We start from the raw sequence: 12,536 nt of genomic DNA, 5'->3' as shown, positions 1-12,536 counted from the left end.
AAAGCCATCTAATTCAGAGTAACAACTACAATGGCCGCTACAGCCACCGCGCCTCGCGGTCTTCAACCAAACTCATCCTTGCCGGCCAAGGTGCAGCCTATTCCACCTAATCAGACGTCAGTACTTCTTTGTTATGTTGTTGTTGGATGAAGCTAACTCCAGAAGTCTCTACGTTACAAACCTTCCCTCTTCAAAAATCCAGAAAGACGATCTTCGAACCGCTTTGTACTTGCTCTTCTCGACATATGGAGCCGTGCTGGATGTTGTCGCACTCAAGACCATGAAGATGCGTGGCCAAGCCCATGTTACGTTCCGAGACGTGCAGTCTGCTACACAAGCTATGAGATCTCTTGAGGGACAATCATTCCTCGGCCGCGACTTGGTTGGTGATCTACTTCCGTGATAAATGCTCGTGGTCTAACTCTGTCTCAGAAAATACAATATGCCAAGTCAAAGTCCAACTTTGTGGCCAAGCTTGACGGCACTTTCAAGATTCCTTCCATGAACGCAGGCGCCGCCAATGTCGAACAGACCGAACTGCAACAGAGCATCTTCAACGCGCCCCCTCCCGGAACAGCACCTGCACCTGGCTCCAGCCTTCCCCCGAAACCTACTGCGAACACCGACCAAGTCATGGAAGATGCCGGCACACCAGGCGATCGGGGACAGAAGCGAACTCGCGACGAAGAGGATAGTGATTCAGATGTCGCCATGGAGGAGGACAGTGATGATGATTAATGAACCAATGGAAGGCCGGCTATATCTCTGAGAGACGCAATCTGGACCCGTTCACTGCATTGCCATCTCTTTGGGTACCCACAGGCCCACGCAGCCCCCAACAAGCCCGAGCCATATCATGAGGTAGTTCGTCCTGTCGCACTCAAATTTGGAGATAGCATCTCCTAACAAGCATGGGTGGACAAAGAATGATGGGACGCCCGTAATAGGGTGATGCTGTGAGCAAGATGTTAGTTAGACCAGCCAATTTTGACGATACCCTGAATCATGAATTGACTTGTGCGAACAGCTCTCGTCTCAAGACTTACATCGGCCGATATCCCACCTACGTTGCCGAGTTTCCGAAGACCAGCCTTGTACTCATCAGGCACAAGACGGCGAAAGACGGTGTCAACGTCAAACGCGGGTTCATCAGCGGGTAGGTTGCGTAGAGTGAACCACAGGCAAGGCACACGATATGTAGGGTGAAGATGAATTTCGTATTCCACCATGGCAATCTCTGGACGAGCTCGCTGTCTTATAAGAGCAGCCTGCAGTTTCGTAAGATAAACCTGAATTTTTAAGGGAAGCAATACAATGTACCGAGGGTATGTTACCTCGTCTGCTTCTTCAGCATCTATCATATCCTTATCCTCCGCCATTGATACATGATGGTTCTTCTCGTCCGAAAAGGAAAACCCGTCCAAGTCTAGTGAGAGATCTCCGTGATCCAAGTCAAATTCGAGAGGACGTCTTATTTGAATATATGTCGTAAAATCTCCACCATAGGAAAAATCGGTACAGAGTGCGTTGCAAAGCCTGAGTTTCCAGCGCCCTCGCTCGGGGCCTAGTGAGGCCTGGCAATATTGCCTGTCGAGATGATGGCATGCTTCTGTGAACTCTTCAGAGCTGAGTGAGGGGAAATTCTCTATGCTCATTTTGCTAGCCTTATGTGCTTTTAAAGATCGTGAATGTCAAGCAGTCTTGAAGTTGTGGTTAAGTTGGGTACCGTTTTGCAACTCCGGTTAGTATTTTGCGTGTGTCAGGCCCACGTTGAATGCGTTTAAATGTCCACTGACTCAAAAGACCACAGGGCTGTCGGCGCTATTTATCAATGTTTGACTGGAGGTAGTGCAACAACACATGCAGGTACTCGATATGTTCTACTCCTGTGGTGCCTCAGAACAATAGAGAAATGCTTGTCGCGGAAGAAATAGAATCTCTTCTGAGCAATGATGTCGTCTACAGGGTGTATATAAACTTATAGGCTCGATACTATTGACCTATAAATTCCCCATCTAGATGCAAGTCTAGTCCTCGTTGCACTTACATACACAAAAGCAGCCTCGAATAATACATGTCTCAACACATATTCTGATTGCTATACAACAGATATAACCCAAAATGCAAACGGAATGCTGGATCTGAGTGCTCGGGCCAAGGCGCTACGTAACATTAACATTACTCGGTGTGTGCATTTTCCCGAGTATCGGTATCTCAATCGACACTTGTGCACCCTGGTCTCGTGTCATGAAGACAGAGCTACCCCAAGCTCCTATTCCTGACACTGACACCTCATGCTGTTGTCTGTTCCCTACGCGTAATTTGTTTGAGATTTAATCTGGTTTGTTCTTGCCAAGTGTTACTTGCAATTCATACATAATAATTATTTTGTTTCAGTGAATCGTGCCTTCTTTCTATCCTTTTCCGAGTCATTCACCTACGTGCCTGCCTTTCGGAGCTGCAGCTCCCCCATACCTCCTTCGCTCTAGTCCCACCTTGAAATACAAAACACCAAACCAATGATTCGAGATCCGTTCAACCTCCACCGAAACATAAACACTTTTAATCGCCCGCAATCTCAAAACATTCCTTCGCCATCGCGGGTCGAGGCTGGTGAGTTAGCTATGGCCTTCTCTATGCCCCGAACCGCTCCGGACTTCAATAGTCGTCAACGAGAGCTCGAAGACAGAGTCTGGGGTTCTGGACAAAGATCCAACAAATCAGACCGATTACCAATGTACAAGGACAAACCCTACGCGTCGCCGTACGACGACGAAGAACGGCCATGGTGGAAACGTAAGAAGGTGTTGGGTATCATTATCCTCATCTTCACGTTAATATACTGGTTCGGATCCTCCTCCAAGACACCCAAAAAGAGAACCGTAACGACCGACTGGAGCTTCGCAGGCTTGTCCAAACATGATAAGAAAGTGGATTGGGATCACAGGAGAGACCGTGTGGTGGAAGCATTCGAGCTGAGCTGGGATGCTTACAGACTTCATGCTTGGGGTACGTTTGACTCCATATCATGGACAACTCACATTGGCTAACCGATGAACTCAATGCAGGATTCGACGAATTTCACCCTATAAGCAAGACGAGCGAGAACATGGCACCAGACGGGCTCGGCTGGATCATCATTGACGCACTGGATACCATGATCTTGATGAACCTGACATCCCGCCTTCAAGACGCTCGCCAATGGATCTCGGAGTCTTTGACATGGGATCAAGACCAAGATGTAAACACCTTCGAAACCACCATTCGCATGATGGGTGGTCTTCTCAGTGCACACTACTTATCCACCGAGTTTCCAGGTCTTGCACCGTTGGCGGAGGACGATGAGGGGGCCATTGGGGAGGACTTGTATCTGGAGAAAGCTAAGGATCTGGCTGATCGTCTCATGAGTGCTTTCGATTCTCCCTCTGGTATCCCATATGCAAGTGTCAATCTTCAAAAGTTCCAGGGTATCGAATCGCACGCCGATAACGGGGCGTCGTCGACCGCCGAAGCTACAACTCTCCAACTTGAGTTCAAGTACCTTGCAAAACTCACAGGAGAGAAGGACTTTTGGGATCGAGCTGAGAAGGTCATGAAAGTTGTCGATGACCAAGGGGCCCAAGATGGTTTAGTTCCCATCTTTATTTATGCGAGCACAGGAAAGTTCAAGGACGAGAACATCCGACTCGGAAGTCGCGGCGATTCATACTACGAATATCTCATTAAGCAGTATCTTCAAACGAACAAGAAGGAGCCTATTTATCGAGATATGTGGTACGACGCCCTCGAGGGTGTTCGTAAGCACCTCGTCACCTACACATCCAACGAGAAGTTCACCATTATCGGAGAGCGACCTAATGGGTTGAGCAACTCCCTTAGCCCCAAGATGGACCATCTCGTGTGCTTCATGCCCGGAACGATGGCATTAGCGGCCACAGAGGGCCTCACGGAGGCCGAGGCACGCAAACTCCCTACGTGGTCAAAGAAGAACGAGGAAGACATGAAACTGGCGCGCGAGTTGACAGAGACATGCTGGGGCATGTACAAATACATGGCAACAGGGTTGGCAGCCGAAATCACCTATTTCGAAATTGATAGCCAACCACCGGCTTATGGCAACCCTCGCCAGGGACCAGCCAACTTTGACCCAAGCCCAGAGGCGGAATGGCGCAAGGACTTCACTGTCAAGTCTGGCGATGTTCACAATCTCCAACGACCGGAGACAGTTGAAAGTCTGTTCTACATGTGGAGAATTACCAACGATAACCGATATCGCGAATGGGGTTGGGAAATGTTCAAATCCTTCATGAACCACACAGCTGTGAGGAACGGAGGAGGCTTTACGAGCTTGCGCAACGCCAATGTCGTGCCACCCAAGGTGCGCGACAACATGGAAAGCTTTTGGCTGGTAAGTGATGGATTATCATGACAATATGGAGTTGGAATGCTAAACATGTTGACCAATAGGCCGAAACGCTCAAGTACTTCTACCTCTTGTTCTCGCCCTCGGATCTCCTACCTCTGGATAAGGTTGTCATCAACACTGAAGGACACCCGTTGCCTCGGTTTGATATGGGACAGATGTTTACCACTGGATGGCAAAGACAGCCAAGGGATGCCAGTGGTAGGATTATTGCCAAGACCGTCAAAATTGATGGCGATGAGAAGGAAGCGGTCATGCAGGATACCAAAAAGGCGACTTAGTGGATTAAGGCACTTATGACTGTCGTGTATCTGTATGGATTGTATCTGCGTCAATTGAATCGGCCATGAATAAGCTTAAACGATACAGCGAGCCAAAGGGCATTTTAGCTGCAGCATGTATGTAGCATTCTTTATGTCATCACGCTTTGGCATGAACAGACAGTAGAATAAAGAAAAAAACAGCGCTTTCATCATTTCAATATACCGTCTCCTGTATCAAAGTGTTTGTTTCCTTGAAAGTAAAACGAGATGAGACTGTTTTGGTGTGGCTTTGCAGCTGCCTTTCTCGTCCAAGCTTGAAGTGCAAGAGTAACAGGCTAACACAGTTGTTACACAGTCGCGACATGATTATGGTTCGATAGCTTACGAGTGGTCATCCTCTGAACGAGATACTAGGAGTCTGATAGCAACAACTCCACTTCCCCGTGTTTCTTTTATCTTGGCTCCTTGGCACTTGAGGACATGTGATTGCAATCATGACACGAGGATAAGAAACCCACCCTGTAACATGGTCGGGAAGGGTTCTAGGCTGATACATTGAGTGATAACGGGCGGCTAACTAATCACAGAGGGATTTGCTTTTTGTCGGAACCGAGAGCATGCAGGACAGGGAATCTGTCTGCATCTGGGCTGAGTCGAAGTGTGATTGACTAAAGTTAGTGGCCAACTGCACCTGCTGGAGATGGCTTAGAGGAACAGGGTTTATTGATACCGTTGTCTGTTGGCTTGCCTGTGAATCTGTGAGGGTTGTGTCCAGGTTGTGAAGGATTCCTCGATTGGATCGTTTAGAGCATAGTGACTCTCATAGCTCAAGAGGCTCAATCGTAATGTTTTACGTCTCAACTGGATATAGGCAGCTCAGCGGAGGTACTCATTCCCAAATGGGCTTCGCGATGGACTGTTTACTCCAGAATCTAAATGGAACCCAGCAATCTGGTCCAGGTGGTATCACCAGCGTGCGGGGCCCCCAGCCAGAAGGCGTTACAGTGGGTGGCCCCCACAAGAATAGCGTCACTTTCCCCACCAATACAGAGCAACGCTCCTAGCATCTCCAACGCTTTGAGCGTTTGACAGCTCGATCTCAGTGGCGTTTAAGCCTGCCTGAGCTATTTTCGCTCCTCACAGGCGTTCTTAAGTTCCAATTTGACATTCTAGATCGTCACATTACTGGTCAGGTTCAAATTGGATTCGATATCGGACCCTTTAGGAGGGATTGGGCTTGTTCAACGCCAAGCTTGAACCCATCCATTGTCACCGACTCGACTTGAATGCCCGTATTACTGTTTGCTAATGCTAGGTACTCCCCGAATGATAAGCCCACCTCACCTTCCTACTTTCAGGCCCTCCTCACGCTACCTACTTACATCGACGTTACCCTGCTTTGTTCCTCTTCCACGTTGCGTTGTTTAATTAATCTACATGCGAATCGTTAATCTCGATTACCACGTCTTTTGGTTCCAAAACTAAGCATTCCACCTTGTGCATTGTTCACTTACACTCTGTCCATTAACATCATCACTTGATCTGCATTGCTCGACTTCGATACTCCATCACTACGGTTACCTTGGTGGCGATATGCCGACCGACTCATCATACTTGCAAAGACGATCAAGTTACCAGCAAGCCAATATTGGACGCCAAATGCAACCACACTCTCGTGCGCTTTAGAATATTAACCACTAAACTACTGTAACCCTGACGAACCCGACGAACCCGACGAACCAGCGGCCTTCGCCGACTAATCGCCTGCTCACAACATACACCTCGCACTCACCTCCAATCTATCCCAGCGCACATAGCAACGATAATTCTCAGCGAAGGGCCAGCTCCAGTCATCCCACGGTTCGGGATCGACCAAGTGTGAGCTCGGCCCGGGCGCAACGCGCAAGTACAAGCACAAACCCAAAAATGGCTCCTCACGATGTCGAGCGCGGCAGCATTAGCAAGATGAAGGAGGAGTCCCTTGCTCCGGGGAGTTCATTCAGCATGCGTGAGCCCGAATACACCGACATTCTTCCACCGTCGTACTGGGGCCGTTTCGTTGATGGCTTCAGGCGCGATCAGCGGTCGAGCTTGTTCACAAACGACCCGCTCGGACAGCAGGAGGGATCTGGAAGAGTGTATGATGGAGCGCATTACTATGATCTTCAGAGCGCAATGCTAGAGACAGCTAATTCGGGTCTGGCGAGAGAGTTGAAGGGACGGCATTTACAGATGATTGCAATTGGAGGTTCTATAGGTGAGTTTGTTAACGGTGGCTGCGACATGGTTGAGTACTAAAGCTAAGACATTTTGACGCAGGGACCGGACTCTTTGTCGCATCAGGAAGAGCTCTAGCAGACGGAGGTCCAGCATCGATACTACTGGCTTTCACTATAGTGGGAGCCATGCTCTTTTGCACATGCCAGGCGCTAGGTGAACTGGCAGTCATTTTCCCGATCGCGGGATCCTTCTCATCTTGGGCGACTCGATTTATTGATCCTTCATGGGGTTTCGCAATGGGATGGAAGTAGGTGATATCCTACATGTAACAGGAAGCCGATACTGACTCAATACAGTTACGCAATGCAATGGTTGATTGTGTTACCGCTTGAGATCATTGCCGCATCTCTAACTCTCTCATACTGGGACGAAAGTCTTACTCGCGCCATCTTTGTCTCGGCGTTTCTCGTACTCATCATCATCATTAACATGTTTGGAGTAAAAGGCTACGGTGAAGCCGAGTTCATATTCTCTATAATAAAGGTCATTGCCGTCATTGGATTTATGTAAGTCCCCTTTCAAACACTTACACCCATTTCCATCTAAGTCTGAATTGACATTTCTGATTTTAGCCTTCTTGGTATCGTTCTCAACTGTGGCGGAACGCCAGACAGTGGTTATATCGGCGGCCGTTTCTGGCATGAACCTGGTGCTTTCAATAACGGTTTCAAAGGAATGTGCAACGTCTTTGTCACAGCCGCATTCTCCTTCGCTGGCACTGAGCTTATTGGTCTCGCTGCCGCTGAAACTGCTAACCCACGAAAGTCATTACCGACTGCTTTGAAACAAGTGTTCTGGCGGATCACTCTTTTCTATATTGTTGCCCTTACGTTGGTAGGGCTGCTTGTTCCATACAATGACCCCCGACTTACCACAGGTACTAGTGATGCAGATGCAGCTGCGTCACCTTTTGTTATTGCTATTGAAGAAGCGGGTATCCAAGTTTTACCTTCGGTTATGAACGCAGTCATCCTTTGCGCCGTTCTCTCTGTTGGAAACTCGGCTGTATTTGGATCTTCACGTACCCTCGCTGCCCTCGCAAATCTTCGACAAGCTCCAAAGATCTTTGGATACGTAGATCGCAAAGGTCGTCCACTTGTCGCCATTGCTATTGCGAGTGCTTTTGGCCTCATCGCCTTCCTTGCTGATCTTCCTCAGCAAGGGGCTGTACTTGATTGGCTCATGTCTATATCAGGCCTCTCAACTATCATTACGTGGGGTTCTATCTGCGTCTGCCATATTCGCTTCCGCCGTGCCTGGGCTGCTCGCGGCCGCTCCGTCTCGGAACTACCCTTTCAGTCTCAAGTCGGCGTCGTGGGCTCATGGATTGGCATCACCCTCAACGTCCTTGTCCTTATCGCCCAATTCTGGGTCGGAGCATTCCCTATCGGCTGGCAGAACTTAACAAGCTCTGAAGTAGCCCAAAACTTCTTCCACAAATGGGTTGGCGCACCTTGCGTCCTGGCCTTTTACATGTTTCACAAGCTGTATTTCCGCACCACGTTTGTAAGGACCCGAGACATGGACGTTGACACTGGACGCCGAGATTTCAACGTTCCTATACTTGTAGCTCAAGAGAAGGAGGAGCGTGCAAGTTGGCCGCGCTGGAAGAGGTACTATAAATTTATGTGCTAAACCATCTCACATGGGAGGGGTGTAGCCATTGACGTCGGGTTTATATAATAATGAACTTTGAGATTTGGATTAGCATGGAGTTGCATAGGATGGAATAGGTATTTAGCGACGGATACGGATTCAATTTATTATCTTCTATATATATTCGGATTTATTCATGTCGACCCAGACTTTACACACAAAGTTTAAGAATTATTACTATCAAGGCAGACTTGATTAGTATAATGATCGCTTAATTTAATGGTGCAGGCGTAAAAGATAAATTGCAACACCCTTTTCAGTCATATCCTTGACAAGAATAAGACGGCAGTCACGAAAAGGAGTGTTCGATTTCAATGGCTCTTTGTAAAATGATTTGTTAATACAGATGCACTAATAGAGGTCCTTTGACCAGAGTCTCCTGACAATTTAAATGTAGGTTTACCCTACAGGCCGTTCCTTCGTACCAACCAAGTTGTGAATCTGTTGCGCTTTCATGTCTCTGAACACCAATCATACGCGAGTCAGGAACATAAGCAAATAAGGCAAACAAAAGCAATTGTAATATGGCTATCGTAGTCCGGGAGAACATGCTGCGTTTTCGAGCGCTGTTTCGAAGGGGACTAGGGGTGCTGGCTAACCATCATAAGTCGTGAGTTGTAAGTGTACGATTCCTTGTGAAATATTTAATATCAAGGCGATATGTAGTGTCATAGTGCAGAACCTATTTGAAGGCCGAGTGCCCCCGCCCCCCTGCAAAACACTCGTATCTAAAAATCCCAGAAATCATCCTTCTTGGAGGATGTGTTTTGCCGTCGTGAAGGAAGGGGCTTCTCGGCCACGTCGCTCACGTCACCATAAAGCCAGTCCCGGTTGGTGCCCTTTCGACCACCCATACCGTCACCAGCAATGTTGATCTTGTGCTTATCTGTGTTCTCCTTCACCTCGTTAGCGGGTGCGGTGTTCGAGGCTGGTGCTCGTCCGGGGACCGGCTTGGGGTTTGTAGGTACGCTGCTAGCTATCTCGTCTGTTTCGCCATAGAGCCAGTCTCGGTTGGTTCCCTTTCGACCACCCATACCGTCACCAGCAATGGTGATCTTGTGTTTGTCTGTGTTCTCCTTCACCTCGTTGACGGGTGTGGTATTTGAGACTGGTGTTCGTCCGGGGATCGGTCTGGTGTTTGTTGATTCATCTTTGGCCGCTTCGCTTGCCTCACCATGAAGCCAGTCTCGGTCGACACCCCTTCGACCACCCATACCGTCACCAGCAACACTGATTTTAGGGGGCTTGTGCAGGGGAACGTCAGAGGCGACCGCATTAGGTTGCTTGCGAGTGGGAATCGGCTGGGCGACATCTTCAGCATCACCATAGAGCCAATCCCGGTTGGTGCCCTTTCGACCTCCCATACCATCACCAGCGATGTTGATTTTGTGATTAGAAGTGTTCTCTGTCGGGCGGTTCTCCTTCTGAGAGGCCGGCGACTTATCGTACGTATCCCAGTGGTGATCCATCATTTGGACTGCCTTCTTGTGGCCTTCGTTTGCGCGCTGTTGTTGGTGGGCTGGTGAGTTGTCGGCGATTTCAAAGTGGTGATCGAAATCCTTTCCGCGGTTCTTTGCGTTGGTAATGTTGCCCAAGGGAAGCTCGTTGTTTCCTGCTTCCTCTCTGTTAAACACTTGATTCTTATAGAGTCCGAGGCCTTCGTTATGAGCGTAGCCAGGAGGTTGGGCACCGGTACGTGGCGGTTGGGGCAGTCTCTCACCGTCGTCTGGAAGCTCGAAGTGTGGGTCGCCATCACGTCGAGGCTTGGCCGCCGCCTGGTAAACAGGGGTATTCTCCGTAGCGTCCCTGTCAGTATCCCAATGGCGAACATCCTGTGTTCGCATTGTCTTGGACGGCTTCACTTTCTGGGGCGTTGTGAAATCCTCGAAAGACCATTGGCTGTCGCGCTTGGTCTTGGGAAGATCATCGAAATGCTGGCCTTTTTGGGGGCTGTCCTGAGGATCACTACCGTCTGCAAAGTCAAAATGAGAGTACTTCTTGGGGTGGGGCTTGATATAACGCTTGTTCGTGTGTTGCTGAAGCTCTACAGGCGGGCGGTCGATGTCCTCCTGACCATCGAAAATGCGCGAAGGCTTGAAGTTCTTGCCCTGACCGCCCTTAGCTGGCGACATGGCTCGACGACCAGCGCTTGGTGACGTGGGCTCGTCACCTAGAATTTCGGTGAACGATCGCTGGCGAGGTCGTGTACCCGCATAGGGAGAGACAACAGTGGCGGGTTCAGCATCCTCAAATTCATCCCGCGAACCAAACAGCCTAGCGGATGGGTCACGGAAAGCGTTTTTAGAGTTAGTTCGGTCTCGCGCAATGGTCTCGTTGTGACTCGGGGCAGCAAGGGCCACAGTGCCTGCAGTCCTGGTGCATGCCTGCACAAATGCGATCTGCTCTCGGCTATCTCTAATAGGCCAGTTGCGACCAGAATTTCCAATCACTTCAACTTGCTTAAGAAGCGAACCCTGGTCCCACTGGAGTCGGATCTGGACAATCTTGCCGGCTTCGTCGAAGGTTACAAAGTGAGTCTGGGCAAATCAGCATATAGTTCAAGCAGGTGCAAAGCTAGAAAGAGCATTCACGCAGGCAAACAACATACGATAGGAAGATAGACGTCGCGACCAGCCAGAAAATTGTCGTCAAGACCAGGAAGATATGGACCGCCACTAGTTTGGAAACCGAGACCTGTGTCGATTTCCAAGACAATGACGTTTCCGCCATCGACAATGTTGAACACATCCTCCTTCTTCTTAGACACCTGCTTCTGAAGACCGTTGAGATGTTTAATGATCTGGGTCGGACCGGCGAAGGTTGTGGTCGTAGTAACGTAGTGCAAGGCCGCTGTATCAGCCAGCAGTGACGAGCTGGGCGCAGCCAGGAACTGCTTGTAAGTGGCCGCCATGACGAGCACGAGGGGAATGCGACTTGTAGAGAGTAATGATCGTTGTTCGCGTATTAGATACCTGGCTGGTGATAGAAAGAAAAAAGACGAAAGGCCGCGATTTCAGGTGGCCGGAACAGTAGAAGGAGAAGGGAAAATGACAATGAGAGGAACAAGTGGGAAGAAGGCAGATAGGTGAAGGGAAGAAAACACGAATGTATTCAAAACAAGCACGTGGGGGAAGGTACAATACAATCAAGTACCCTTACAGTGAAGGCGGGCAGAATCTAAGCGGGCAAGTCCAATCATGGGTCCCAGATGGCAACTGCCTATTAATTGACTGACGTTAGCTTGTTCGATGTGATGCCCCCTACATCCATTCACAAGGGGGCAGTCTCCCTAATTTAGCATGAGGAATCTAGGATTTCTTTTGATGGCGTATTCTGTAACCAACGTTGCCGGCCTTGGCTAGATCTGAGAACAAGCTGGGGAAATGAAAGGGATAACTGCCCTGGTCAGAAGCGATGCACTTACACGATGTACCTACCATTACAGGTTATCACCATTCATGCAAGTGATCTCTCATGACGAATTTGTTTTTGGGGTCGTCTTCAATGCATCCAATACTTCTTTGGCTCATTATCAAGGGCCAAAAAAAAACGAAAGAAAAAAAAAAGGCTTGATGCGCCGTGGCATCAACAACACTCCTCATGACCTTGAGATACTGCTCACTCCGTTGGATCTTAGGAACTCTCGAGGTCAGAGTTTATTATGAGCTAACGGCTACCAATTGACTCTCGAACCGCTCTCGGTTACTGCCACGAGTCTTGTTTGTTTGTTTGTCTGGTTTTGTTTGTCTTCTAACTAGGTGATGGATATATGTCGTATGGCACTAATAGAATTCAAGGCAGGCCTCGAGTGTCCACTTCTTATATTAACGAGTGAGATCGATTTCTTAATCACAGGCATTAGTATGGGATGCTGACGATACCCCTCATCTGGGGTCGTTCTCTGGATATTCGAC

General features: G+C 48.9%; 6 protein-coding genes across 6 annotated transcripts; 3 read left to right on the top strand and 3 right to left on the bottom strand.

The window, feature by feature from the left end:
• Nucleotides 1–30: 30 nt before the first annotated feature.
• EDB82DRAFT_521955 (uncharacterized protein) lies at nucleotides 31–738 on the top strand (the record flags this gene model as incomplete). The annotated part of the gene is made up of 3 exons (XM_065609096.1): nucleotides 31–116; nucleotides 166–382; nucleotides 433–738. 3 exons carry the CDS (start codon nucleotides 31–33, stop codon nucleotides 736–738), a joined length of 609 nt encoding a protein of 202 aa, XP_065465924.1.
• A 230-nt stretch (nucleotides 739–968) lies between these two features.
• Nucleotides 969–1,655, bottom strand: EDB82DRAFT_521954 (uncharacterized protein; the record flags this gene model as incomplete). The annotated part of the gene is made up of 1 exon (XM_025736586.2): nucleotides 969–1,655. One exon carries the CDS (start codon nucleotides 1,653–1,655, stop codon nucleotides 969–971), a length of 687 nt encoding a protein of 228 aa, XP_025587997.2.
• Nucleotides 1,656–2,262: 607 nt separating this feature from the next.
• On the top strand, nucleotides 2,263–5,140 carry EDB82DRAFT_492089 (glycoside hydrolase). The gene is made up of 4 exons (XM_025736598.2): nucleotides 2,263–3,009; nucleotides 3,069–4,408; nucleotides 4,468–4,821; nucleotides 5,042–5,140. The coding sequence occupies exons 1-3, from the start codon at nucleotides 2,520–2,522 to the stop codon at nucleotides 4,702–4,704; spliced, it is 2,067 nt and encodes a 688-aa protein (XP_025587998.1). The 5' UTR covers nucleotides 2,263–2,519; the 3' UTR covers nucleotides 4,705–4,821; nucleotides 5,042–5,140.
• A 1,235-nt stretch (nucleotides 5,141–6,375) lies between these two features.
• On the top strand, nucleotides 6,376–8,796 carry EDB82DRAFT_104006 (amino acid permease-domain-containing protein). Its single transcript, XM_065606958.1, has 4 exons — nucleotides 6,376–6,943; nucleotides 7,006–7,213; nucleotides 7,263–7,470; nucleotides 7,525–8,796. Exons 1-4 carry the CDS (start codon nucleotides 6,613–6,615, stop codon nucleotides 8,599–8,601), a joined length of 1,824 nt encoding a protein of 607 aa, XP_065465923.1. The 5' UTR covers nucleotides 6,376–6,612; the 3' UTR covers nucleotides 8,602–8,796.
• Nucleotides 8,797–8,829: 33 nt separating this feature from the next.
• Nucleotides 8,830–9,556, bottom strand: EDB82DRAFT_492082 (uncharacterized protein). The gene has a single exon (XM_065608404.1). The coding sequence runs from the start codon at nucleotides 9,170–9,172 to the stop codon at nucleotides 8,960–8,962; it is 213 nt and encodes a 70-aa protein (XP_065465922.1). The 5' UTR covers nucleotides 9,173–9,556; the 3' UTR covers nucleotides 8,830–8,959.
• EDB82DRAFT_544046 (uncharacterized protein) lies at nucleotides 9,351–11,533 on the bottom strand (the record flags this gene model as incomplete). The annotated part of the gene is made up of 2 exons (XM_025736620.1): nucleotides 9,351–11,159; nucleotides 11,231–11,533. The coding sequence occupies 2 exons, from the start codon at nucleotides 11,531–11,533 to the stop codon at nucleotides 9,351–9,353; spliced, it is 2,112 nt and encodes a 703-aa protein (XP_025588000.1).
• Between the last annotated feature and the right edge of the window lie 1,003 nt (nucleotides 11,534–12,536).

Source organism: Fusarium venenatum (genome assembly GCF_020744135.1).
Source record: "Fusarium venenatum strain MPI-CAGE-CH-0201 chromosome Unknown EDB82scaffold_1, whole genome shotgun sequence".
NCBI lineage: Eukaryota > Fungi > Ascomycota > Sordariomycetes > Hypocreales > Nectriaceae > Fusarium > Fusarium venenatum.
This window is presented reverse-complemented; position numbering and strand designations above follow the sequence as displayed.

What these genes read in the sequence shown, in the direction of transcription:
- EDB82DRAFT_492089 (XM_025736598.2), top strand. Translation starts at nt 2,520, where the DNA reads ATGATTCGAGATCCGTTCAACCTCCACCGAAACATAAACACTTTTAAT. An exon ending in TTACAGACTTCATGCTTGGG is followed by an intron (nt 3,010 to 3,068) that starts GTACGTTTGACT and finishes AACTCAATGCAG; the next exon opens with GATTCGACGAATTTCACCCT. An exon ending in ACATGGAAAGCTTTTGGCTG is followed by an intron (nt 4,409 to 4,467) that starts GTAAGTGATGGA and finishes GTTGACCAATAG; the next exon opens with GCCGAAACGCTCAAGTACTT.
- EDB82DRAFT_104006 (XM_065606958.1), top strand. Translation starts at nt 6,613, where the DNA reads ATGGCTCCTCACGATGTCGAGCGCGGCAGCATTAGCAAGATGAAGGAG. An exon ending in GGTTTCGCAATGGGATGGAA is followed by an intron (nt 7,214 to 7,262) that starts GTAGGTGATATC and finishes GACTCAATACAG; the next exon opens with TTACGCAATGCAATGGTTGA. An exon ending in TCATTGCCGTCATTGGATTT is followed by an intron (nt 7,471 to 7,524) that starts ATGTAAGTCCCC and finishes GTCTGAATTGAC; the next exon opens with ATTTCTGATTTTAGCCTTCT.
- EDB82DRAFT_492082 (XM_065608404.1), bottom strand. Translation starts at nt 9,172, where the DNA reads ATGTTCTCCCGGACTACGATAGCCATATTACAATTGCTTTTGTTTGCC.